Source organism: Canis lupus, chromosome 19 (assembly GCF_048164855.1).
Source record: "Canis lupus baileyi chromosome 19, mCanLup2.hap1, whole genome shotgun sequence".
NCBI lineage: Eukaryota > Metazoa > Chordata > Mammalia > Carnivora > Canidae > Canis > Canis lupus.
The window spans coordinates 55,864,462-55,887,603 of NC_132856.1; the positions used below are offsets into that span (position 1 = coordinate 55,864,462).

The following is a 23,142-nucleotide window of genomic DNA, read 5'->3' on the forward strand; positions in this document are numbered from 1 at the left end:
TCCGTCTTCCACACTTTACTCGGTGCAGGTACTGGAGAGTCGCGAGGCCCCGCCGCACCCGCCGCACCTGCCGCGCACGCGCAGTCCCCGGCCGCGGGGCTCGCCAGGCGGGACGCAGGGCGCCGTGGCCGCCGCCCGCCCGCCGCTGAGGTAGGGTCACACGCAGGCACACTCGCGCGCCGACAGCTCGTGCACCGTGTGGTAGCGGCTGTGCGCGTCCAGGAAGGACACCTCGTCCTCGTAGGCCGTCGGGCGGCAGCAGGGCTGCGCGCGCACCCGCTCCCGCCGCACGCGCCGCCGCTGGCGGAGCCGCCGCAGCCCCAGGTCGTAGACGCGCGCGGCCGCCTCGCAGGCGCCTGCGCAGTAGCGGAACAGCACCGTCTCGTCGGACGCGTAGCCCAGGCCCAGCTCGCTCACGCGCACCTCGAGCTCCCGCAGCCCGCACGGCCGGCTCCCGGTCCGCGCGCGCCTCCGCCGGGGCCCCGCCCGGCGACGCGGCCCCGCGGCCCCGCCGGCCCAGGGCGTCAGCTGGCGCAGCTCCACGGCGTCCGGGGCGCCCTGCAGCAGCGCTCGATCTGCGAGGACAGGGAGGGAAGGGGGTCGCGGGGCGCCGCCGGATGCCCGACCGCAGGGCGCCCCCGCCTACAGCCCGCGCCGGGCCCGCTCGCTACCAGCAGCGCGCCCTGGACCCCGCCGAGGGGCCGCTCAGGGCCGGCTCCTCCTCCCCGGGGCTCCGGAGCGCTTTGCACCTGCGCCACGGTGAGCCGAGCTGACCCTGCTGTCTCACTCCCTGCTCACTGTGACCCTGTCCCTAGGCAGCCTCGCACTGGGGGATCTTCTTTCACTGAGCTGCTCCCACCTCTTTGCAGAAAAGAGAGGGAAGACTCAGCTGGGGGTGTTGTGATCCCAATCCCTGTCCCTGCTTGGCCCCAGTGCCCCCCGCAACATGCTGGGATGCCTCCTGAAACTGGTACCTTTTAGAACCGAACTCGGGAGCTACAGCCCATGCTCCAAGCCGCTCACCCTTTGGCTGAGCTGTTGCAGAGTCTCTGGCTCACTATTTGGGGCCCCACCCCCAAACCCACGCGTGTCCCTCTTGCTGCACCGTGTGCTGGGACTGTTTCTCCAACCATACCACCAAATCGGGGTTTGAGCAGGTCAGAACGTGCAGAGGAGCCGCTCGCACTGAAGCCTGCATGTGAGGGTCCGGAGGGGTGGGGTCCTCACTGGGGCAGCAGCGAATATCACGGTCCCCCCCCATGCTGCAGGCGAGGCACCTGGGCATCCAAGAGGGCAGAGACTTGCCCAAGGCCACAGTACTAGCAGGTGGCAGAGAGAGGGACAAGGCCAAACAGCTTTCTTCCCCATTCCAGCACGTGCCCAAGTTTGGCCCACGTCCAACCCTCTGCTCCCACGGTTGCCAGGAGGTGCCCGGAGTCACAGATTCCCAGGGCCCGGGAGCCTAAATTTATTTCCAGACAGCTGTGCTGCCCCCGTACTCTGCAGCCCTGGGACAGACGGGCAGATGTGGCAAATTCAGGGGCGCTGGGAGAGGAACTGCAGGCAGGGGCTCCCAGCTGCTGAGCGGGTGGCAGGCATGCTTGCCGCTGGGTTGGACATCTTGAGTTGATCCCCCACGTGCCTAAGGTTAGCACCCCTGGCTCTCATAGGAGAAAGCTCACATGAGGTCCCAAAGAGTGGGGACTGTGTATATGTGTGTGGGGGTGGGGGCTCAGGAATCAGACAAACCTTGCTCTGAGCCTGGCTCTGCCACTTTCAGCCCTGTATAAATTCAGGCATGTGATGGCCCTGCTCTGTGCCTCAGTTTACCTGTCTGCTCAAGGATTCTTGCAGAGTCCGATTTGGCTGAGACTGGGCCAGTGGATGGCGGGGATCCACTGAGCACGTCTCCAGTTCTTGAAGCCCAGGGGCCAGAGCTGGGTGGCCAACCGGCCGCTCTGGGGTTAGGTTCAAGCCTGCCTCACCTTACTTAGGGTACCCTAACATCCCACCAGTAATGGCCTCACCCCTAAGGTATGCATCTACACAGTTATTCCAGGGGGCAGGGGCGGGGAGGGGGAGGCAGCCAGATACAGTACAGATGCCCAGTGAATTTGAATTTCAGATAAACAGTGAATAATCTCTTGGTATATCTGTCCCTGCCTCCCTCCAGCAGGCCTGGCCACCTGCACAGGGTCTGGAGCCCAAAGAGGAGATCAGCAGTAGCTCCCCCCACCCCCTCCCCCTCCTGCTCTGCCACCGTCCCGAGCCTGAAATTCCACCATCAGCGCTTTGGTCTCAGGCCCACCCCTGGGACCCCGTGGGCGGGGGGTGGGTGGGGTGGGGTGGGGTGGGGGGTGGAATCAGCGGCCACTCCTTCCCTTGGTTGGTAGGGCTGTGCCCTGGGACGGGGTGCAGGGGGGGCCAGGCACCCGCCCATGGGCCGAGACCCTTCCCGGTGCCTGAGTCCCGGAGGCGGTGCCCCCGGGTCCACTCCGCGCACTGGGGATTGGGGGCCCCACCCGGGGCTCGGGACCCGGGGTCCTGGACAGGGCTTCGGGGCCTGCAGGAGGAAGCGCGGGCGGAAGTGGAGCCCGTGCCCCAGGCCACCCTTGTCCATTGTGAGGACGAGAAAGGACTGTGTGGGGCGGCAGGGCGGGCGCCGACTCGCACGCGGGCCCCACGCACGCGCCGCGCCCTCACCTCGGGCTCCCGCGGGGACCGAGCGCGCGCGCCAGGTCGGGACCCCGCCCCCAGGTGGGCGTGGCCTGAGCAGGGGCGGGGCCGGGCTGGGGGCGGGGCGGCCTGGCCCCTGGCGCCCGCACTTCCACCTGGGCGCCCCGGCCCTTCCCGCCGCGTCTCTCCCACCCTGGTGCGTGTCCCGGGCTCCGTGCGTCCCTGTCTCAGTCTCTCTCTGCATTTCTAGGTCTCTCGGGGTCTCCCCCCACCCCGTCCCTGTCCACCCGCAGCGCGTTGGGCCTCGGGTCCTGCCTCCTCGTCCCCACGCCCTGCGCTGCGCGGTGGAGGCCGCTGGGGTCTAATCTCCCGGTGGCGCCCTGGCCCCGCAGCCCCGGAGCCTCGTTCCTGGTGACAGCGGAGCCCAGAGACCCCAGCTCCCTGCAACACGCCCCCCCGCCCGCCTTCCCCTGCCCACCCCCCCTCCCACCCCGCCAGGCCGTCGCGGGGATTTGCGCCCTCCTCCAGCCCCGCTACACTCAGCCTGCTTGTGGCCCCTGCAGGAACTTCCACATCCGGCCGCCCCCCGCCCCCGAGTCGGGGACCCGCTTACACTGGGCCAAGCGGGCGATCCGGGCGTCCAGGGTGCGAGGCGGCCGGCGCAGCGGGGCCAGCGCGGGTCCCAGGCGGTGGCTGAGGAGCAGGCCGTCGCGGCACATCCAGATGGAGAGCACCGAGCTGCAGAGTACCGAGGCCAAGGCTGCCGCCTTCCAGCGCTGCATCCTCGGCCTGCGGGCCCCGGGTGGTCAGCCACGCGGCCTCCGTCCGTCTGCCTGTAGGGAACGCACGCGAACAGGGCGCTGGGCCAGGCACCGGGGGCACGGCGGGGCCCCTGATTTCCATCCACTTCTGCGTAATGATCAGTCATAACGTCCACACGATTCATCAGGAACCCGCTGCACAAGGTCGTGAAAAATGCTGCCCTCGAAGAGGGCGGGTGCCGGGCGGGCGGTGGCAGGGGAAGCACCCCCATGCGGGGGTCCCACAGTGCTTCCCTGAATAGCCATGGAAGTTGAGACCCGAACAAGGAGGAGGGCATCTCAGCCAGGCACAGGACGCTGGCATCGCAGCAGCGGGGAGCAGCCGGTGCAAGGGCCCGAGCCTGGACCGACCAACGGGGGCCCATGCAGCCTGAGGCCGCGGTGGCTGGAGCCCAGTAGGCTTGGGGGCAGCCTGGAGGGGGGTGTGGGCGCCCCAGCAGGGGGCGCTGTGGGACCACGGGGTGGAGCTGAGATGGTGCTTAGAGCACAGCTTGAGAGGCAGGAGCCCGGGGTGGAGGGTGCCCCTTACGCGTTGGGGTCCCCGGGTGTGCAGCCCCGCCCTCTCTGAGCAGGTAAAGTGATGCCCGCAAGCGGCCGCGGCCGCCCGAAGCCGCCGCCGCCCCGGCACCCCAGCCTTTGCACAGTGCGGTCCTCCCACCCAGCACATCGCCCCTCCACCGCCTCGGCCCCTCTCCGCTCCCCGCTCCGTCTCGGCTTGGACGGGGCGGCCGTCTCCCCCGGGGCCTCGCCCCCAGCCCCGGGCCCCCGGGGTGGCCTGAGCGGGCCCCACTCGGGCACCGACGCCGGGGTGCCGGCCCGCAGGTCGCGGCGCGCTCGCTGCACACAGTAGGTGCCCCGACGCCCGCGCACCGGCGCCACCCCGCGGAGCCGCTCCCCGCCGCCGCCTCCGCGCGGCCCCAGCCCGCGTTTACATTCCCGGGGCGGCAGCCTGGTGTCGGGCCGCGCGGGGCCTGGCCGCCCGCCCGGTGTAAACATTTACACGGAACGCTGAGAGCCGGGCTGGACGCCGCTCAGCGCCCGCGCGGGGCTGTGGGGGGCCGGGCGCCCCCACGCGCTCCCCGGGCCGCCAGGCCAAGGGCCACTGCGCCGAGCCCGCGCTTGCTGCGTTTGCATTTCGGTTTTGCGTGGACCCCGCGGGGGGGCGTCTGGAGCCGCGGGTCCCCGCCACTCCCCACCCCCACCCCCGCCCCAGGGAATCCCCTTCGCTGGGCCCGTAGCAGGGGACAGTGATTAAGCGCCTGCTGTGTACCAGCCCGGGTGCTGAGCCCCGAAGGAGGCACCCCGATCTCCGTCTCTCAGCTGGGAAACTGAGGCCCAAACAGGTAGGGGCTTATCCAAGGGCGCAGCTAGAGGAGCTCTGGGATCGGAACCCGGGTTCTTGGGCAGGACGCCCGCATGGGCTGGGCCGGCTCCGGGCAGATGCTGTGGAGTCCCCCTGAGGACCGGCCAGGCTTGGGGGTGGGTCTGTGTTTGTTGGCGCAGGGAGAAGGAGCTCCCCATACGGGGCCTGAGGGAAAGCTGGGGCCGCCTGGAGGCGCAGGCCCTGGAGGGCGCCCGGCCCGTTGGGGGCACACTAGGGCGCGTGTGGCTGGATCAGAGGGAGCAGGGGGCGGGGAAGGGGACCGGGCAGGTCACCCAGGCCTCGTAGGCCTCGTGGAGAATATCCCATAGTCAAGGTGATCCCGGCAGCCGGGACAGCCTCAGGTTGGGTGCCCAAACCTGCCCCTCTGCCCTAAAGGAGGGCCTGCCCTGTGTCCCCAACCCCCTGCCCACTGTCCCAGGCACATCCTGCGGCTGTCTGCCTCGCTATCTCCATTGGGCTGGATGGAGGCCCCTGCAGGGAGCCAGCCTCTGCTCCTGTGTGTGCCGAGGGCCTCCCATGGGGGGCGGTGCAGAGGCTGATGGGCCTCGGCCTAGAGCAGGCCCAGCCCAGAGCCCCCGGTGTCCTTGGAGCTGCAGCCCCCCTGGAGCTCTTGGGGGGCAGGCAAGAGGAGGGCCCCGGGTGGAGGGGCCCGGTAGGTGTGGCTGATAAGCGTCTCTTAACAATGGGCCTTTCAGGAAGGGGGTCACCCAACTGGTTTGTCTCTGGCAAGGGCCTGACCCAGAGGGGTACTGCGGGTGTGGGGTGTGGCACGTGATTCGGGGAGGGGGCCGCGTGTGCCCTCTGGGCTTCTCTGGGTCCTGGAGCCCCCTGGTCCTGGCTGGGGAGTGGGCACTCACACTCACTCACCCTTGGCCTTCAAGTCCTCAGACACACACTTGGGTGCTTCACTCCCGTGCACACCCAGACAGTCCTGGCTGCACACACTGGGACAGGCTGTCCTCACTGTCCCAAACGCTGTCCCTCTTACATGCCTTGTTGTTACTCACCAACTCCAATATGATGGGGCTTGCACACTCAGGTGTTTCACACCCACATGGACATTTTCACAAATGTGGTATGCGCATGACCCCGCTATCACACTCACACGGGTGGCTGGCTGATCTCACACTTGCATCCAAACAGGAGATCCTTTGCACAGGAGGGCATTGTCACACATATGCTCCACTATCACAAGCACATCCTAACTCGTGATTATAGGGACACACTGAAACACAATCACAGCCACATACCTCAACAGTGTCACATCCACGTCTAATGTCTTTGAGTCACATACAGGAACACTCACAATTGGGCATGTTTATCCTCACACTCACATCATGATGACAGTTGAAGATGTAGCTGTTCATACATCACTGTATTTCATCCTCTCACAGACTTGAGCATTTTCCATGACATTCACATGCTATCACTCTAGAAAAGTGGATTTTTAAAAAGATTCCAGGATAACTAACATACAGCATTCTGTTAGCTCCAGGTATACAATATTTTGATTCAACAATTTTATAGATTTCTCACTGCTCCTCAGAATCCCCATCCCTCCTCCCACTTCCCCTCTGGTAAGCACCACAGTGTTCTCTATAGGCAAGAGTCTGTTTCTTTGTCTCTCTTTTTATTTGTTTTGTGTCTTAAATTCGACATATGAGTGAAATCATATGGTATCTGGCTCTCTCTGCCTGACTCATTTCACTTAGCATAATACCCTCTAGATCTATTCTTGTAGTCTCAAATGGCAGGAATTCATTCTTTTTTATGGCTGAGTTATATTCCACTGTATATATATATATATATATTTGCATATATATGCATACATATATGGAAGATATATATAATGGGAGACACGTGTGAGATAAATATGGGAGATATATATGGGAGATATATATGGGAGATATATATATATATAAAATGGAGATATATATATATAATGGGAGATATATATATGTGAGATATATAAATGTGAGTTGTATGTGAGACATATATAGGAGATATATATATGGGAGAGAGATATATATATGGGAGAGAGATATATATGGAGGAGATATATATGGAGATATACATATATATGAGAGATATATAATAATGGGAGATATATATGTGAGATATATAGGAGATATATTACTGGGAGATATAAAATGGAAATATTTATATATTGGAGATAAATATATAGGAGATATATATATATGGAAGATTATATATGAGAGAGATATATATGAATATATTTTTTAAGATTTTATTTATTTATTCATGAGAGACACAGAGAGAGAGAGAGAGAGGCAGAGACACAGGCAGAGGGAGAAGCAGGCTCCACGCAGGGAGCCCAATGTGGGACTCGATCCTGGGTCTGCAGGATCACACCCCAGGCTGCAGGCGGCGCCAAACCGCTGCACCACCGGGGCTGCCCTATGGGAGAGATATATATAGGGAGAGAGATATATGGGAGAAATATATATATGGGAGAGATATATATGGAGATATACATATATAAGGGAGATATATATAATGGGAGATATATATGTGAGATATATATATGAGATATATATGGGAGATATATATGGGAGATTACATATATGGGAGATTATATTTATATATGGGAGATATATATATGGGAGACATATATATGGGAGATATACATATATATGGGAGATACATAATAATGGGAGATATATATAACAGGATATATATACATATGTGAGATATACATGTGTGAGATACATATTGAAGATATGTATATATATTGGAGATATATATTGGAGATATATATATTGGAGAGAGATATATATGGGAGATATATATATATGGGTGATATTTATATATATGGGAGATATATATGAGATATATATATGGGAGATACATATATAGGAGATATATATATGGGAGATATATATATATATGGGCAATATTTATATATATGGAAGATATATATATGGAAGATATATATCCAAAGTGTAGATATATATAATGGGAGATATATATGTGAGATATATATAAATGTGATTTATATGTGAGACATATATGTGAGATATATATGAGTGAGTTACATATGGAGAGATATATATATGGGAGATATATATGTGATATATATGGGAGATATATATATGGGATGTATATAGGAGGTATATATATGGGATATATATATACACATATGCAGCATACATATACTTATATATGCATATATATGGTATATATATATATATATGGGATATATACATGAGAGAGAGATATATATACGTGAGATATATATGGGAAATATATAGGAGATATATATATATCGGATATATATGGGAGATGTATATATACACATATACACCATATATACAGGTATATGTATATATGGGAGATATATATGAGACATATATTGGAGATATATATATATGGAGATATATATATACAAAATGTAGATATATATAATGGGAGATATATATATAAATGTGAGTTATATGTGAGATATATATGTGAGATGATATATATACATGTGAGACATATATACATGAGATATATATATGTGAGTTATATATGGAGATATATGTGTGTGATATATATATGGGAGATACATATGGGATATATTTAGGAGATATATATGTGGGATATATATGAGATATATATACACATATCATGAAGCATAAATATACAGATATATATGCATATATACATGGGAGATTATATATATGCAGATATATATATGGGAGATATATATGAGAGAGATATATATGGGAGAGATAAACATGGGAGATATATAGATATATATATGTGAGATATATATGGGAAATATATAGGAGATATATATGGGATATATATGAAAGATATATATATATACACATATACAGCATATATACAGTATATATATGGCAGACATATATGGGAGATATATATTTTGTATGAGAGAGATATATATGGGAGATATATATATTTATGGGAAATACATATATGGGACATATACATATATGTATATATCATACATATATAGAGATATAAGGGAGATAAATATATATGTAGATATACATATATATTGGAGATATATAATGATGGGAGATATATATAACAGGAGATATATATATGTGATATATATATATATATGTAAGAGAGATATATGTATGTCCCATCTTCTTTATCCATTCATCAGTGGATGGACACTTGGCTTCTTCCATAATTTGGCCATTGCAAATAATGCTGCAATAAACATAATGGTATCTTTGTAAATTAGTGTCTTCATCTGCTTTGCAAATACCTAGTAGAGGCATTCCTGGATCATATGGTACTTTTATTTTTACTTTTCTGAGGAACCTCCGTACTGTTTTCCACAGTGAACGCACCAGTTTTCATCCCCACCAACAGTACATAAGGGTGCTTTTTCCCTACGTCCTCTCCATCAATGTTGTCTCTTGTGTTGTTGATTTTAGCCGTTCTGATGGTGTGAGCCGATATTGCATTGCCATTTGCATTTGCATTTCCCTGGTAATGTGTGACGTTGAGCACCTTTTCATGTGTCCGTTGGCCATCTGGACGTCTTCTTTGGAGAAACATCTGTTCGCGTTGTCTGCCCATTTTTAAGTGGATTGTTTTTGTTTGGTGCTGTTTTCTGTTAGATGCCTATATATTTAGGGTGCTAACCCCTAATCAACTGTGTCACTTGCAAATACCTTCTCCCATCCCATAGGTGTCTTGGTATGTTGGTTTGTGTCATTCACTGCGCAGAAACTTTTTATTTTGATGTAGTCCCAATAGTTTATTTTTAATTTTATTTCCTTTGCCTCGAGAGTCCTATCTAGAAAAACGTTGCTATGGCTGATGTCAGAGACGTTACCGCCTGTGCTTTCTTCTAGGATTTTTATAGTTTCAGGTCTCACATTTAGGTCTTTAATCCATTTTGAGTTTATTTTGGAGCATACTGTACGAAAGTGGTCCAGTTTCATTCTTTTGCATGTAGCTGTCCAGCTTTCCCAACACCAAATGCAGAAGAGACTCTCCTTTTCCCCATTGCCTATGCTTGCCTCTTTTGTGGAAGATTAATTGACCATTTAATGATGGATTTATTTCTGGACTTGAATAAGTGGCTTTATTCACTCTTCGCAGCTGCCTAGTATTTTATTGTAGCAAGAGACCCCAGTTTGACCAGTCCCACATTGACGGATGTGAAGCTCCTCCAAAACACCCTGGTAGGCATGTCTGGCATTTGGGCCAATCCCTCGACATAGGGTTGGTGCATTTTAAATTATGATATTTCCCACCAGCTATCCTTTCTTAGAAATTTTAGAGTAGCGTGTTACTTTTTTTTAAGATTTTATTTATTTATTCATGAAAGACGCAGAGAGAGAGAGAGAGAGAGAGAGGCAGAGACACAGGCAGAGAGAGGGAGGCTCCCTACGGAGAGCCTGATGTGGGACTCGATCCCTGGACCCCAGGATCACGGCCTAGAGTATCACATACTTTTGATAGAAAAGTAATGGAAGCCACCCGTTGCTTAATATTTTTCTAGTAGCCACATTTGAAGAAATGCAAAATAACCAGTGAAATTAATTTTAGTAAGGTTGTCTTCAACTCAATAGATTCTAACTAGTATTATTTCCATGAGTAATTGATATAAAAAATATTAAGATATTTATACCGACTCTTTGTACACCAGGGAAAGCCGGTGGTCTTTTACACTTGCGTCATCCCGAATTTCAACACTCAGTTTTCATCGGTGATCCTCGGTGTGTATTTAGATTCCCTAAGTGGGACAGCTGAAGAAGCAGTTTGCACATCCAGGATGTTCCAAACATACTCCATTGAATTGACCATCCGAGGTGGTTTTTGGTTTTGTGTTTTCTCTTTTTATTTAAACATTTTACTTTTAAGTCATCTCTGTAACCAGCAAAAGGCTTGAACTCACAACCCCAACATCAAGAGAGGCATGCTCTACCCACTGAGCCACGAGGGGACCTACTTTCTCTAGTGAGGTTGTTTTAGATTCACAGAAGAGAGTATCAGTTGTTAAATCTAAATCAGATTAAAATCTGCTGTTTCTCAGACCCCAGGGCCACCTGGCCCGGGATCCACAGCCTTATGAGGCCTGCGGCCACTGACTCCCAAGGTGCGGGGACAGAGCCACTCCCCGTCCCAGAGAGCCCCGGGGTGGACGGTGCCCGCTCTCTGTGGAGCTCCACCTGCAGAGTGGGAGAGGAGTTGGGGGGTTAGGTCGGGAGGGGAGACTTTGGGTCTGGATCCTAATGGCTCTAGAGGGGTGTACTTGGGCAAGAGCCGTGCACGTGTACCTGAACCTCACTATTGTCCTGTGTACGGTGGGCAATCCAGGGCGGCGGGAAGCGGGGCAGGCAGAGACAAGGTTCTAGATTTCTTACTCCAGGGGTTGGGGTCCGGATCCAGGGAGGACATTGTGACTGTCTGCGGGATCGGCTAGAACCCGGGAAAGGAGGCACGTGGAACACCTGGGATCACCCAGCACAGGCCCAGGGGGCTCTCTCTGAGCACTACTGACCCAACGCAGAGTAACACATCAAGCTCACACTGGCATCCCTAACACTTCCTGTGCTCTCCCCACAAACTGGCCAGGCTCTCCTGCACCCCAGGCCTCTGCATGGGCTGTCCCCTTAGATGGGAACACCTTGTCCCCCAAGCTCTCTGGTACCTGGTGAGCTCTTGCCTAACCTACAAGGCCCGAGCCCACTGTAGCCCTCCCAGAGACCTGGGTTCAAGCCTCTACTCCGGGGCAGTGGGGAAGAGTCTGGCAAAGGCTGGGAGGGGCAAGGGCAAAGGCAAGGTGGGATGTGAGAGCCCCGGGGAGCTACACCACCTCCCTGGGACCCCTCTCCAGATTCAGAGGCTGCGGAGCCTGGGCTCTGGGGCCAGACTCCACTGCTGGGATTCCAGCTATGCCTTTGTCTCCCACCAAGGCACCTGGCCTCAGGTGGCTCATCTGTAAACTTGCAAAGAGCAACAGTGCTGACCTCAGGACTCAAGAATGTCACTTGGGAAACCCAGGTTTGTGGGCAGGCGTGGGCTTCACGGTTCCTATCACTGATGCTGTCTCTGACCCCACCCCCCCGCCCTCCCCAGCTGCACTGACCCATGGATCCACACAACCTGGCCAAGACCCGATGTCCCTGGCGCCACTATCTCTTCGGGGTGCTGTTCCAACTGCTTTTGGCTCTGTGTTTCTTCTCTTACATGCGTTGGTCCCAGGAAGAGCCCGTGTGGTTCTCCATGTCCAGGACCAACACAGCAGAGTCTCCCGCCACGGCTCCCAACGGGTCAGCAGGCCCAGTGACCTCCCAAGGGGCACCCTGCCAGGCCACCCGTGGGTCCTCTGCCTGCCGGCCCCTGCTGCTCCTGCTGTGGACGTGGCCATTCCACCACCCTGTGGCTCTGTCCCCCTGCTCAGATATGTGGCCGGGCACGACCGACTGCCGGATGACTGCCAACCGCAGCGTGTACCCTGAGGCAGACGCAGTCCTGGTGCATCACCGAGAGGTCAGCTACAGGCCGAAGGAGCAGCTCCCGACGTCCCCTCGGCCACCTGGCCAGCGCTGGGTCTGGTTCAGCATGGAATCGCCCAGCCACTGCGCTCAGCTGAAGGCCTTGGATGGATATTTCAATCTCACCATGTCCTACCGCAGAGACTCGGACATCTTCACGCCCTACGGCTGGCTGGAGCCATGGCCGGGCCAGCCAGCCGCGCCCCTGGTCAACCTCTCGGCCAAGACCGAGCTGGTGGCCTGGGTGGTGTCCAACTGGAGGGAGGACTCGGTAAGGGTGCGGTACTACCACAAGCTGCAAGCTCACGTCCAAGTGGATGTGTATGGACAGCGCCACAAGCCTCTGCCACAGAGGAACATGATCCAGACGCTGTCCCAATACAAGTTCTACCTGGCTTTCGAGAACTCCTTGCATCGCGACTACATCACGGAGAAGCTGTGGAGGAATGCCCTGGACGCCTGGGCCGTGCCTGTGGTGCTGGGCCCCAGCAGGAAGAGCTATGAACAATTCCTGCCTGCCGACGCCTTCATCCACGTCGACGACTTCCAGAACCCCAAGGACCTGGCCCAGTACCTGCTGTCCCTGGACAAGGACGACGCCCGCTACCTCGCCTACTTCCGCTGGCGGGAGACACTGCGGCCTCGCACCTTCAGCTGGTCCCTGATGTTCTGCAAAGCCTGCTGGCGGCTGCAACAGGAGTCCGCCTACCAGACGGTGCCCAGCATAGCCTCCTGGTTCACCTGACGGGCAGCTTGGGCCCGGGCTCCTCCGCACCACACCTGCTGGGCACCTCACCTGCCCGGGACTCCTCCGCTGCAGGAGGGGCGTCTACACCTCCTGGGAATGACACCTGCCAGGAATCCCACCTGCCTGGGACCTGGGTGGCTGGAGAGCTCACTGACCTGGGACTTCAGCTACCACACTCTGAGCCAGGAGTTGGGCTCCGGCGACCTTACCTGCTGGGGCCTCAATCCTGGGGGTCTCAGCTGCTGGGGACTTTGGCTGTCGGTGACCACATGGCTGGGGATCGGCACCCAGACACCTAGCCTCACTGGGACTCACCTGGGAGGAGCCCCACCAGATGCGGTGCCCCTGCTACACACCTCGCCCACTAACGCCTCACCCCAGGCAACTGGCCTTGGGGTCCCGCTCCCCGCTGATGGGTCTGCTGGGTCTGGGAGTGGTTATCTTACTGTTGTGGACTGCCCGTGGGGCACGCCGATGGGCAATACTGGCACCATTCTCCAGATGGGAATCTTCTGGTAAACCCGGTGTCTTCTCCCTGATTCCAGAACAGCCGTTCTCACCCCAGGGTGACTCTGTCTTCCAGGGCGCCCTCCGCAAAGTGTTGGGAGGCTTGTGGCGGTCACAGCTGTACATGGCCTGATAGCACCCAGTGGGTGGGGGCCGGGGATGCCGATCCACAGTTCACAGGCCCAGCACAGCCCGACAACCAAGAGTGGCTTAGTCACCAGTGTCAAGAGGTGGAAAAAACCTCAGTTCAAGCCTCACAGTGGTGGGGGAGGTGTGTGAAGGCCAGGAAGTCTGGGTTCAGGGGGGGCAGGCCCTGCCAGCAAAGGTGAGGGGGAAGACCGTGGGAGCCGTGAGAGTGTGTGATAAGTGGTGACCCAGGGGTCTGCGAGTGAGACCACTGGCTTCGGTACCCCACGGGGTGCGGGCAAACCGCTGACCCCTGTGATTTTGCCCACGAGAGCTGACTGTGTCCCTTCTAGTGTGACGGTGAGTGACGACTCAGCATACGCATATGGGCTGCGTGAGCACATGTGATCCAATGGGCTCAGCCCCACGGAGCTCCACACTGTGCTGCCTGTGTGTGTGTGTGTGTGTGTTGTGCAAGGGAGTGCTGTGCACCACAGAGAATCCCAGGCCTGGGGTCCGTGGGGGCAGCTGAGTTCTGCTCCAATTCTCTGGTGGGCTGGGCCAGCGCCCTGTGGTTGGGCTGTTGGAACTGACTGGGAGACCAGGAGGCTGAGGCGCCAGGGGGCCTTGAGAGGGTGAACACACAGCCGTCTCGCGCCCGTGTCCACACACACACACACACACACACACACACACTTACTGGCCTCAGGGGCAGCCAACCTGCGTTCCAAGGTCACTTTCCCACTAGTGCATCCGGGGCTCAGTAACTTCCACCTCTGTGGCTCAGGTCCATCTGGGATGGGGAAACTGAGGCTTGGCTTCTGCTCAAGCAGACGGGGACCCCGGCTTGTCTGCCACGGCTGGGCTGAGTCAGCCCAAACAGAGGGGGAATCCACCACCCCAAACCTCAGAGTCAGGAGACAGAGTGCAAGGCTGGGTGGGGAGCCCAGCCACCCTCAGCCCTGAAACTGCCTTCCCAGCAGACCACCCATGGGCTGGGGCCTGGCTGCCAGGCCCTGCTCCCAGGAACCCCTGGAAGTCCTGCCTGTTACCTGCCTCGGGGTGTCAGCTGCAGCCGGGGACCTGGGTGGCGGGGAACTGGGGAGTGGCCTGCTGGGCTGGATGATCCTTCCCAGGGCACCTTCTGCTTTGGGCCCTCAGGGTTCCGGAGGGGGACCGGGTCTGGGAAGGGCCTGGTGCTAAGGAGGCGGCCCTGAGCTCACTGTCAGGGAAGGAGGGGGGAGGTCATTCTAGGGGAACAGTGGGGAGGGAAGGGGCTGCTCCCCAGAGCCCCGGTGGTGGTGAGGGCAGAGGGGAAGAGCAGTGTGGGCTGCAGAGGGGCTTGTGCCCTCCAGGAGCCACTCTGACCGGCAGGAGGGGGGCTCCCTGCCCACAGGTCTGCAGGGTGTCAGCCCCTGCCGCGCCCCTCCCGGGACCCACCCACCCTCCCCTTGGTCTGGGAACCCAGCACCCCGCTGTGTCCCGGACCTGCCAAGCAGCAAGGTGACACCGCTTTTTCTGTCCTCCTCGGGGACGCGTCGTCAATCCCCCCGGAGCTGCGGCCAGGGCTTTTATGGGACCAGGACCTGGTCCCTGGGGACGCGGCTCTGCCCCAGCAGGCGCCGGTTTCGGCCTGGACGGGCCTGGCGCCCGCCCCAGACCTATCCCCACAGGGAGACGCGCAGCGCACATGTATTTTTAGCAAGTGAAAAGAGATAGTGGCTGTGAGTTCACGCCGGTGGGGGCGGACGGGGCCTGAGCACGCCCGTGGGGACGGAGGCCTGGTCCACCTGGACCTCTGACTCGTCCTCGGCACCGGGTGCCCCGTCCCATCCCGGGCCGCACCTTACGGGACCCGTCCCTGTCCCGGTGCAGCTGCCCCCCCCCGCGGGAGGTGACCCCCCCCCCCCCCCGGGCCCCGGGACGCGGAATCACGAGCCAGGCTCCGTCTTCCACACTTTACTCGGTGCAGGTACTGGAGAGTCGCGAGGCCCCGCCGCACCCGCCGCACCTGCCGCGCACGCGCAGTCCCCGGCCGCGGGGCTCGCCAGGCGGGACGCAGGGCGCCGTGGCCGCCGCCCGCCCGCCGCTGAGGTAGGGTCACACGCAGGCACACTCGCGCGCCGACAGCTCGTGCACCGTGTGGTAGCGGCTGTGCGCGTCCAGGAAGGACACCTCGTCCTCGTAGGCCGTCGGGCGGCAGCAGGGCTGCGCGCGCACCCGCTCCCGCCGCACGCGCCGCCGCTGGCGGAGCCGCCGCAGCCCCAGGTCGTAGACGCGCGCGGCCGCCTCGCAGGCGCCTGCGCAGTAGCGGAACAGCACCGTCTCGTCGGACGCGTAGCCCAGGCCCAGCTCGCTCACGCGCACCTCGAGCTCCCGCAGCCCGCACGGCCGGCTCCCGGTCCGCGCGCGCCTCCGCCGGGGCCCCGCCCGGCGACGCGGCCCCGCGGCCCCGCCGGCCCAGGGCGTCAGCTGGCGCAGCTCCACGGCGTCCGGGGCGCCCTGCAGCAGCGCTCGATCTGCGAGGACAGGGAGGGAAGGGGGTCGCGGGGCGCCGCCGGATGCCCGACCGCAGGGCGCCCCCGCCTACAGCCCGCGCCGGGCCCGCTCGCTACCAGCAGCGCGCCCTGGACCCCGCCGAGGGGCCGCTCAGGGCCGGCTCCTCCTCCCCGGGGCTCCGGAGCGCTTTGCACCTGCGCCACGGTGAGCCGAGCTGACCCTGCTGTCTCACTCCCTGCTCACTGTGACCCTGTCCCTAGGCAGCCTCGCACTGGGGGATCTTCTTTCACTGAGCTGCTCCCACCTCTTTGCAGAAAAGAGAGGGAAGACTCAGCTGGGGGTGTTGTGATCCCAATCCCTGTCCCTGCTTGGCCCCAGTGCCCCCCGCAACATGCTGGGATGCCTCCTGAAACTGGTACCTTTTAGAACCGAACTCGGGAGCTACAGCCCATGCTCCAAGCCGCTCACCCTTTGGCTGAGCTGTTGCAGAGTCTCTGGCTCACTATTTGGGGCCCCACCCCCAAACCCACGCGTGTCCCTCTTGCTGCACCGTGTGCTGGGACTGTTTCTCCAACCATACCACCAAATCGGGGTTTGAGCAGGTCAGAACGTGCAGAGGAGCCGCTCGCACTGAAGCCTGCATGTGAGGGTCCGGAGGGGTGGGGTCCTCACTGGGGCAGCAGCGAATATCACGGTCCCCCCCCATGCTGCAGGCGAGGCACCTGGGCATCCAAGAGGGCAGAGACTTGCCCAAGGCCACAGTACTAGCAGGTGGCAGAGAGAGGGACAAGGCCAAACAGCTTTCTTCCCCATTCCAGCACGTGCCCAAGTTTGGCCCACGTCCAACCCTCTGCTCCCACGGTTGCCAGGAGGTGCCCGGAGTCACAGATTCCCAGGGCCCGGGAGCCTAAATTTATTTCCAGACAGCTGTGCTGCCCCCGTACTCTGCAGCCCTGGGACAGACGGGCAGATGTGGCAAATTCAGGGGCGCTGGGAGAGGAACTGCAGGCAGGGGCTCCCAGCTGCTGAGCGGGTGGCAGGCATGCTTGCCGCTGGGTTGGACATCTTGAGTTGATCCCCCACGTGCCTAAGGTTAGCACCCCTGGCTCTCATAGGAGAAAGCTCACATGAGGTCCCAAAGAGTGGGGACTGTGTATATGTGTGTGGGGGTGGGGGCTCAGGAATCAGACAAACCTTGCTCTGAGCCTGGCTCTGCCACTTTCAGCCCTGTATAAATTCAGGCATGTGATGGCCCTGCTCTGTGCCTCAGTTTACCTGTCTGCTCAAGGATTCTTGCAGAGTCCGATTTGGCTGAGACTGGGCCAGTGGATGGCGGGGATCCACTGAGCACGTCTCCAGTTCTTGAAGCCCAGGGGCCAGAGCTGGGTGGCCAACCGGCCGCTCTGGGGTTAGGTTCAAGCCTGCCTCACCTTACTTAGGGTACCCTAACATCCCACCAGTAATGGCCTCACCCCTAAGGTATGCATCTACACAGTTATTCCAGGGGGCAGGGGCGGGGAGGGGGAGGCAGCCAGATACAGTACAGATGCCCAGTGAATTTGAATTTCAGATAAACAGTGAATAATCTCTTGGTATATCTGTCCCTGCCTCCCTCCAGCAGGCCTGGCCACCTGCACAGGGTCTGGAGCCCAAAGAGGAGATCAGCAGTAGCTCCCCCCACCCCCTCCCCCTCCTGCTCTGCCACCGTCCCGAGCCTGAAATTCCACCATCAGCGCTTTGGTCTCAGGCCCACCCCTGGGACCCCGTGGGCGGGGGGTGGGTGGGGTGGGGTGGGGTGGGGGGTGGAATCAGCGGCCACTCCTTCCCTTGGTTGGTAGGGCTGTGCCCTGGGACGGGGTGCAGGGGGGGCCAGGCACCCGCCCATGGGCCGAGACCCTTCCCGGTGCCTGAGTCCCGGAGGCGGTGCCCCCGGGTCCACTCCGCGCACTGGGGATTGGGGGCCCCACCCGGGGCTCGGGACCCGGGGTCCTGGACAGGGCTTCGGGGCCTGCAGGAGGAAGCGCGGGCGGAAGTGGAGCCCGTGCCCCAGGCCACCCTTGTCCATTGTGAGGACGAGAAAGGACTGTGTGGGGCGGCAGGGCGGGCGCCGACTCGCACGCGGGCCCCACGCACGCGCCGCGCCCTCACCTCGGGCTCCCGCGGGGACCGAGCGCGCGCGCCAGGTCGGGACCCCGCCCCCAGGTGGGCGTGGCCTGAGCAGGGGCGGGGCCGGGCTGGGGGCGGGGCGGCCTGGCCCCTGGCGCCCGCACTTCCACCTGGGCGCCCCGGCCCTTCCCGCCGCGTCTCTCCCACCCTGGTGCGTGTCCCGGGCTCCGTGCGTCCCTGTCTCAGTCTCTCTCTGCATTTCTAGGTCTCTCGGGGTCTCCCCCCACCCCGTCCCTGTCCACCCGCAGCGCGTTGGGCCTCGGGTCCTGCCTCCTCGTCCCCACGCCCTGCGCTGCGCGGTGGAGGCCGCTGGGGTCTAATCTCCCGGTGGCGCCCTGGCCCCGCAGCCCCGGAGCCTCGTTCCTGGTGACAGCGGAGCCCAGAGACCCCAGCTCCCTGCAACACGCCCCCCCGCCCGCCTTCCCCTGCCCACCCCCCCTCCCACCCCGCCAGGCCGTCGCGGGGATTTGCGCCCTCCTCCAGCCCCGCTACACTCAGCCTGCTTGTGGCCCCTGCAGGAACTTCCACATCCGGCCGCCCCCCGCCCCCGAGTCGGGGACCCGCTTACACTGGGCCAAGCGGGCGATCCGGGCGTCCAGGGTGCGAGGCGGCCGGCGCAGCGGGGCCAGCGCGGGTCCCAGGCGGTGGCTGAGGAGCAGGCCGTCGCGGCACATCCAGATGGAGAGCACCGAGCTGCAGAGTACCGAGGCCAAGGCTGCCGCCTTCCAGCGCTGCATCCTCGGCCTGCGGGCCCCGGGTGGTCAGCCACGCGGCCTCCGTCCGTCTGCCTGTAGGGAACGCACGCGAACAGGGCGCTGGGCCAGGCACCGGGGGCACGGCGGGGCCCCTGATTTCCATCCACTTCTGCGTAATGATCAGTCATAACGTCCACACGATTCATCAGGAACCCGCTGCACAAGGTCGTGAAAAATGCTGCCCTCGAAGAGGGCGGGTGCCGGGCGGGCGGTGGCAGGGGAAGCACCCCCATGCGGGGGTCCCACAGTGCTTCCCTGAATAGCCATGGAAGTTGAGACCCGAACAAGGAGGAGGGCATCTCAGCCAGGCACAGGACGCTGGCATCGCAGCAGCGGGGAGCAGCCGGTGCAAGGGCCCGAGCCTGGACCGACCAACGGGGGCCCATGCAGCCTGAGGCCGCGGTGGCTGGAGCCCAGTAGGCTTGGGGGCAGCCTGGAGGGGGGTGTGGGCGCCCCAGCAGGGGGCGCTGTGGGACCACGGGGTGGAGCTGAGATGGTGCTTAGAGCACAGCTTGAGAGGCAGGAGCCCGGGGTGGAGGGTGCCCCTTACGCGTTGGGGTCCCCGGGTGTGCAGCCCCGCCCTCTCTGAGCAGGTAAAGTGATGCCCGCAAGCGGCCGCGGCCGCCCGAAGCCGCCGCCGCCCCGGCACCCCAGCCTTTGCACAGTGCGGTCCTCCCACCCAGCACATCGCCCCTCCACCGCCTCGGCCCCTCTCCGCTCCCCGCTCCGTCTCGGCTTGGACGGGGCGGCCGTCTCCCCCGGGGCCTCGCCCCCAGCCCCGGGCCCCCGGGGTGGCCTGAGCGGGCCCCACTCGGGCACCGACGCCGGGGTGCCGGCCCGCAGGTCGCGGCGCGCTCGCTGCACACAGTAGGTGCCCCGACGCCCGCGCACCGGCGCCACCCCGCGGAGCCGCTCCCCGCCGCCGCCTCCGCGCGGCCCCAGCCCGCGTTTACATTCCCGGGGCGGCAGCCTGGTGTCGGGCCGCGCGGGGCCTGGCCGCCCGCCCGGTGTAAACATTTACACGGAACGCTGAGAGCCGGGCTGGACGCCGCTCAGCGCCCGCGCGGGGCTGTGGGGGGCCGGGCGCCCCCACGCGCTCCCCGGGCCGCCAGGCCAAGGGCCACTGCGCCGAGCCCGCGCTTGCTGCGTTTGCATTTCGGTTTTGCGTGGACCCCGCGGCGGGGGGTCTGGAGCCGCGGGTCCCCGCCACTCCCCACCCCCACCCCCCGCCCCAGGGATTCCCTGGCGCTGGGCCTGTGGCAGGGGACAGTGATCAAGCGCCTGCTGTGTACCAGCCCGGGTGCTGAGCCCCGAAGGAGGCACCCCGATCTCCGTCTCTCAGCTGGGAAACTGAGGCCCAAACAGGTAGGGGCTTATCCAAGGGCGCAGCTAGAGGAGCTCTGGGATCGGAACCCGGGTTCTTGGGCAGGACGCCCGCATGGGCTGGGCCGGCTCCGGGCAGATGCTGTGGAGTCCCCCTGAGGACCGGCCAGGCTTGGGGGTGGGTCTGTGTTTGTTGGCGCAGGGAGAAGGAGCTCCCCATACGGGGCCTGAGGGAAAGCTGGGGCCGCCTGGAGGCGCAGGCCCTGGAGGGCGCCCGGCCTGTTGGGGGCACACTAGGGCGCGTGTGGCTGGATCAGAGGGAGCAGGGGGCGGGGAAGGGGCCCGGGCAGGTCACCCAGGCCTCGTAGGCCTCGTGGAGAATATCCCAGAGTCAAGGTGATCCCGGCAGCCGGGACAGCCTCAGGTTGGGTGCCCAAACCTGCCCCTCTGCCCTAAAGGAGGGCCTGCCCTGTGTCCCCAACCCCCTGCCCACTGTCCCAGGCACATCCTGCGGCTGTCTGCCTCGCTATCTCCATTGGGCTGGATGGAGGCCCCTGCAGGGAGCCAGCCTCTGCTCCTGTGTGTGCCGAGGGCCTCCCATGGGGGGCGGTGCAGAGGCTGATGGGCCTCGGCCTAGAGCAGGCCCAGCCCAGAGCCCCCGGTGTCCTTGGAGCTGCAGCCCCCCTGGAGCTCTTGGGGGGCAGGCAAGAGGAGCGCCCCGGGTGGAGGGGCCCGGTAGGTGTGGCTGATAAGCGTCTCTTAACAATGGGCCTTTCAGGAAGGGGGTCACCCAACTGGTTTGTCTCTGGCAAGGGCCTGACCTAGAGGGGTGCTGCAGGTGTGGGGTGTGGCACGGGCCTCGGGGAGGGGGCCGCGTGTGCCTTCTGGGCTTCTCTGGGTCCTGGAGCCCCCTGGTCCTGGCTGGGGGGTGGGTGCTCACACTCACTCACCCTTGGCCTTCACGTCCTCAGACACACACTTGGGTGCTCATTCCCGTGCACACCCAGACCCTCCTGGCCACACAGACTGGGACAGGCTGTCCTCACTGCCTCAAATGCTGTCCCTCTTACATGCTGTGTTGTTGCTCACCAACTCCAACATGATGGGGCTTGCACACTCAGGTGTTTCACATACACATGGGCATTTACACGTTGCAACACACACAAGCCCACTAACACACCTACATACACGGGTGGCTGTTTTCACACTTGCATCCAAACAGGAGCACACTTACATGGGAAGGCATTGTCATACACGTATTCCTATATTATCACATTCCCAGAAGTTTTTACTACTCACATCTTCAAGTAGTATCACGCTGACAGACACAACCACAATCACTAATTGGGTGTGTTCACAATCATATAATCAAACATGATTATACTCCCATATTTGAACACAATCACACACTGTACCATTCTCATAACACACACCTGATCACTACTCGGCTCATATCCCAGTGTCTTGCACTCATATGCTTGAACCTTCACACATAGGCATGTTTACACTGTCATACATTATGACAGCCATGTTGACATGCCGGTGTATCTCACACTCACACATGCTCACATGTGAGCATTTTCCACCACACTCACAGGTTATCATATTTGAATACTACCATGCTCACAGACACTAGCATGTTTTCACACTTGTACACTCTCATACTGCACAGGCCAGCTGCCCTTGCCCTTTGGAGCTGTCACACTCCCATTGTCTCACACTCCCGGCCACTCAGATGTTCTTAGCCTCTTGCACTCTTGGGAGCTCCCACACGAGCGTTTTCACACTCGTGGGGAAAAATACACATTGTCTCTGGCATGCTGGCATGGGGAAGAGGCATGGCCACACAGGTGTGCCACTCCTGAGCCTTCTCCTGGGCCCTGGGACCTGTGCACGCTCATGCACACAAATCTGTGGGCCTGGGGTGTCCCGTATTGTTCACATGCTGGCCTGGCGCCAAACCGGGCCTGCCACCTGCTTGTCTCTGCCATTCTCACATCCTGGCCACACACCCAGACACTCGGGCACACACCTGTGAATGCCCCACTGGTGCCGTTGGGCTCTCAAGTATGGAGGTTCTCGGCACAGAGTGATCGGCACAGAGGCATGATGGGCTGTGAGGCGAAGGGAAGCAGAGGAGGCCGATGACCCAGGAGAGAACTGCCCCGTCCCGGGGACTGGTACGTGGCCCAGGCCTCACCTGCCTGCATCTCAGGAGCCTCCGTGCTCCCGGACAGGGCCTGGCCAGCGGTCTCCTCTCAGCTCCCAGAAAATGTCCAGACTCTGGAGGATTCTCACTGCCCAGGGAAGGGAGCACCCTCCTTTCTTGGGGCCGTGACAGCCTGAACTGCAGGAAGTGGTTTCAGGGAGGCCCTCACTTCTAGCTGGAGACCACAGAGTGTCTGGGGCTGAGACGAGGCTCAGACAGGGGTGATGAGTAACCCAGAGTCACACAGCCAGGCAAGCCCTTCCAATCATCCAAGGTAAAGATAGAGTGAGGGTGTGGGCATGTGGGTGTTTCTGGAAGCCTCCTTTGTAGGGCCAAGAAATTCTGCTCATTATCCTGGTGCCCAGGCAACGCCCTGAGGCTCCACCTTTCAGTGGAGCTCCCAGGAGACACAGGCCAGGCATACCTGTTCTCGAGGTC

General features: G+C 59.6%; 3 protein-coding genes and 1 long non-coding RNA gene across 5 annotated transcripts in view; 2 read left to right on the top strand and 2 right to left on the bottom strand.

Moving 5' to 3' along the window:
* Positions 1-19,126, bottom strand: LOC140611011 (neurturin). The gene is made up of 3 exons (XM_072787671.1): positions 18,986-19,126; positions 3,290-3,509; positions 1-575 (listed from the first exon to the last, which is right to left on the bottom strand). Exons 2-3 carry the CDS (start codon positions 3,456-3,458, stop codon positions 157-159), a joined length of 588 nt encoding a protein of 195 aa, XP_072643772.1. The 5' UTR covers positions 3,459-3,509; positions 18,986-19,126; the 3' UTR covers positions 1-156.
* On the top strand, positions 3,963-13,639 carry LOC140611008 (3-galactosyl-N-acetylglucosaminide 4-alpha-L-fucosyltransferase FUT3-like). Of its 2 annotated transcripts, none has more exons than XM_072787668.1 (2): positions 3,963-4,069; positions 11,953-13,639. In XM_072787668.1, the coding sequence occupies exon 2, from the start codon at positions 11,965-11,967 to the stop codon at positions 13,114-13,116; it is 1,152 nt and encodes a 383-aa protein (XP_072643769.1). In that variant the 5' UTR covers positions 3,963-4,069; positions 11,953-11,964; the 3' UTR covers positions 13,117-13,639. The 2 variants fall into 2 exon arrangements, with proteins under 2 accessions (XP_072643769.1, XP_072643768.1); XM_072787667.1 differs by lacking the exon at positions 3,963-4,069 and adding an exon at positions 4,572-4,840.
* Positions 15,697-23,142, bottom strand: part of LOC140611010 (neurturin) — a 14,308-nt gene continuing 6,862 nt past the window's right edge. Inside the window, exons 2-3 of the mRNA XM_072787670.1 lie at positions 18,986-19,205; positions 15,697-16,271 (exon numbers count right to left, since the gene is read on the bottom strand). Coding sequence (XP_072643771.1) covers positions 15,853-16,271; positions 18,986-19,154 — 588 coding nt within the window. The 5' untranslated portion in view covers positions 19,155-19,205 and the 3' untranslated portion in view covers positions 15,697-15,852. The remainder of the gene's footprint in view (positions 16,272-18,985; positions 19,206-23,142) is intronic.
* Positions 20,405-23,142, top strand: part of LOC140611006 (uncharacterized) — a 5,663-nt gene continuing 2,925 nt past the window's right edge. The window contains exon 1 of the long non-coding RNA XR_012012398.1: positions 20,405-20,537. This is a non-coding gene — a long non-coding RNA (uncharacterized lncRNA). The remainder of the gene's footprint in view (positions 20,538-23,142) is intronic.

Bases quoted from the DNA above. Each gene is read 5' to 3' on its own strand.
- LOC140611011 (XM_072787671.1), bottom strand. From the start codon at position 3,458: ATGCAGCGCTGGAAGGCGGCAGCCTTGGCCTCGGTACTCTGCAGCTCG. The intron at 576-3,289 runs GTAAGCGGGTCC...CTGTCCTCGCAG, and splicing joins GATCGCCCGCTTGGCCCAGT to ATCGAGCGCTGCTGCAGGGC.
- LOC140611008 (XM_072787668.1), top strand. From the start codon at position 11,965: ATGGATCCACACAACCTGGCCAAGACCCGATGTCCCTGGCGCCACTAT.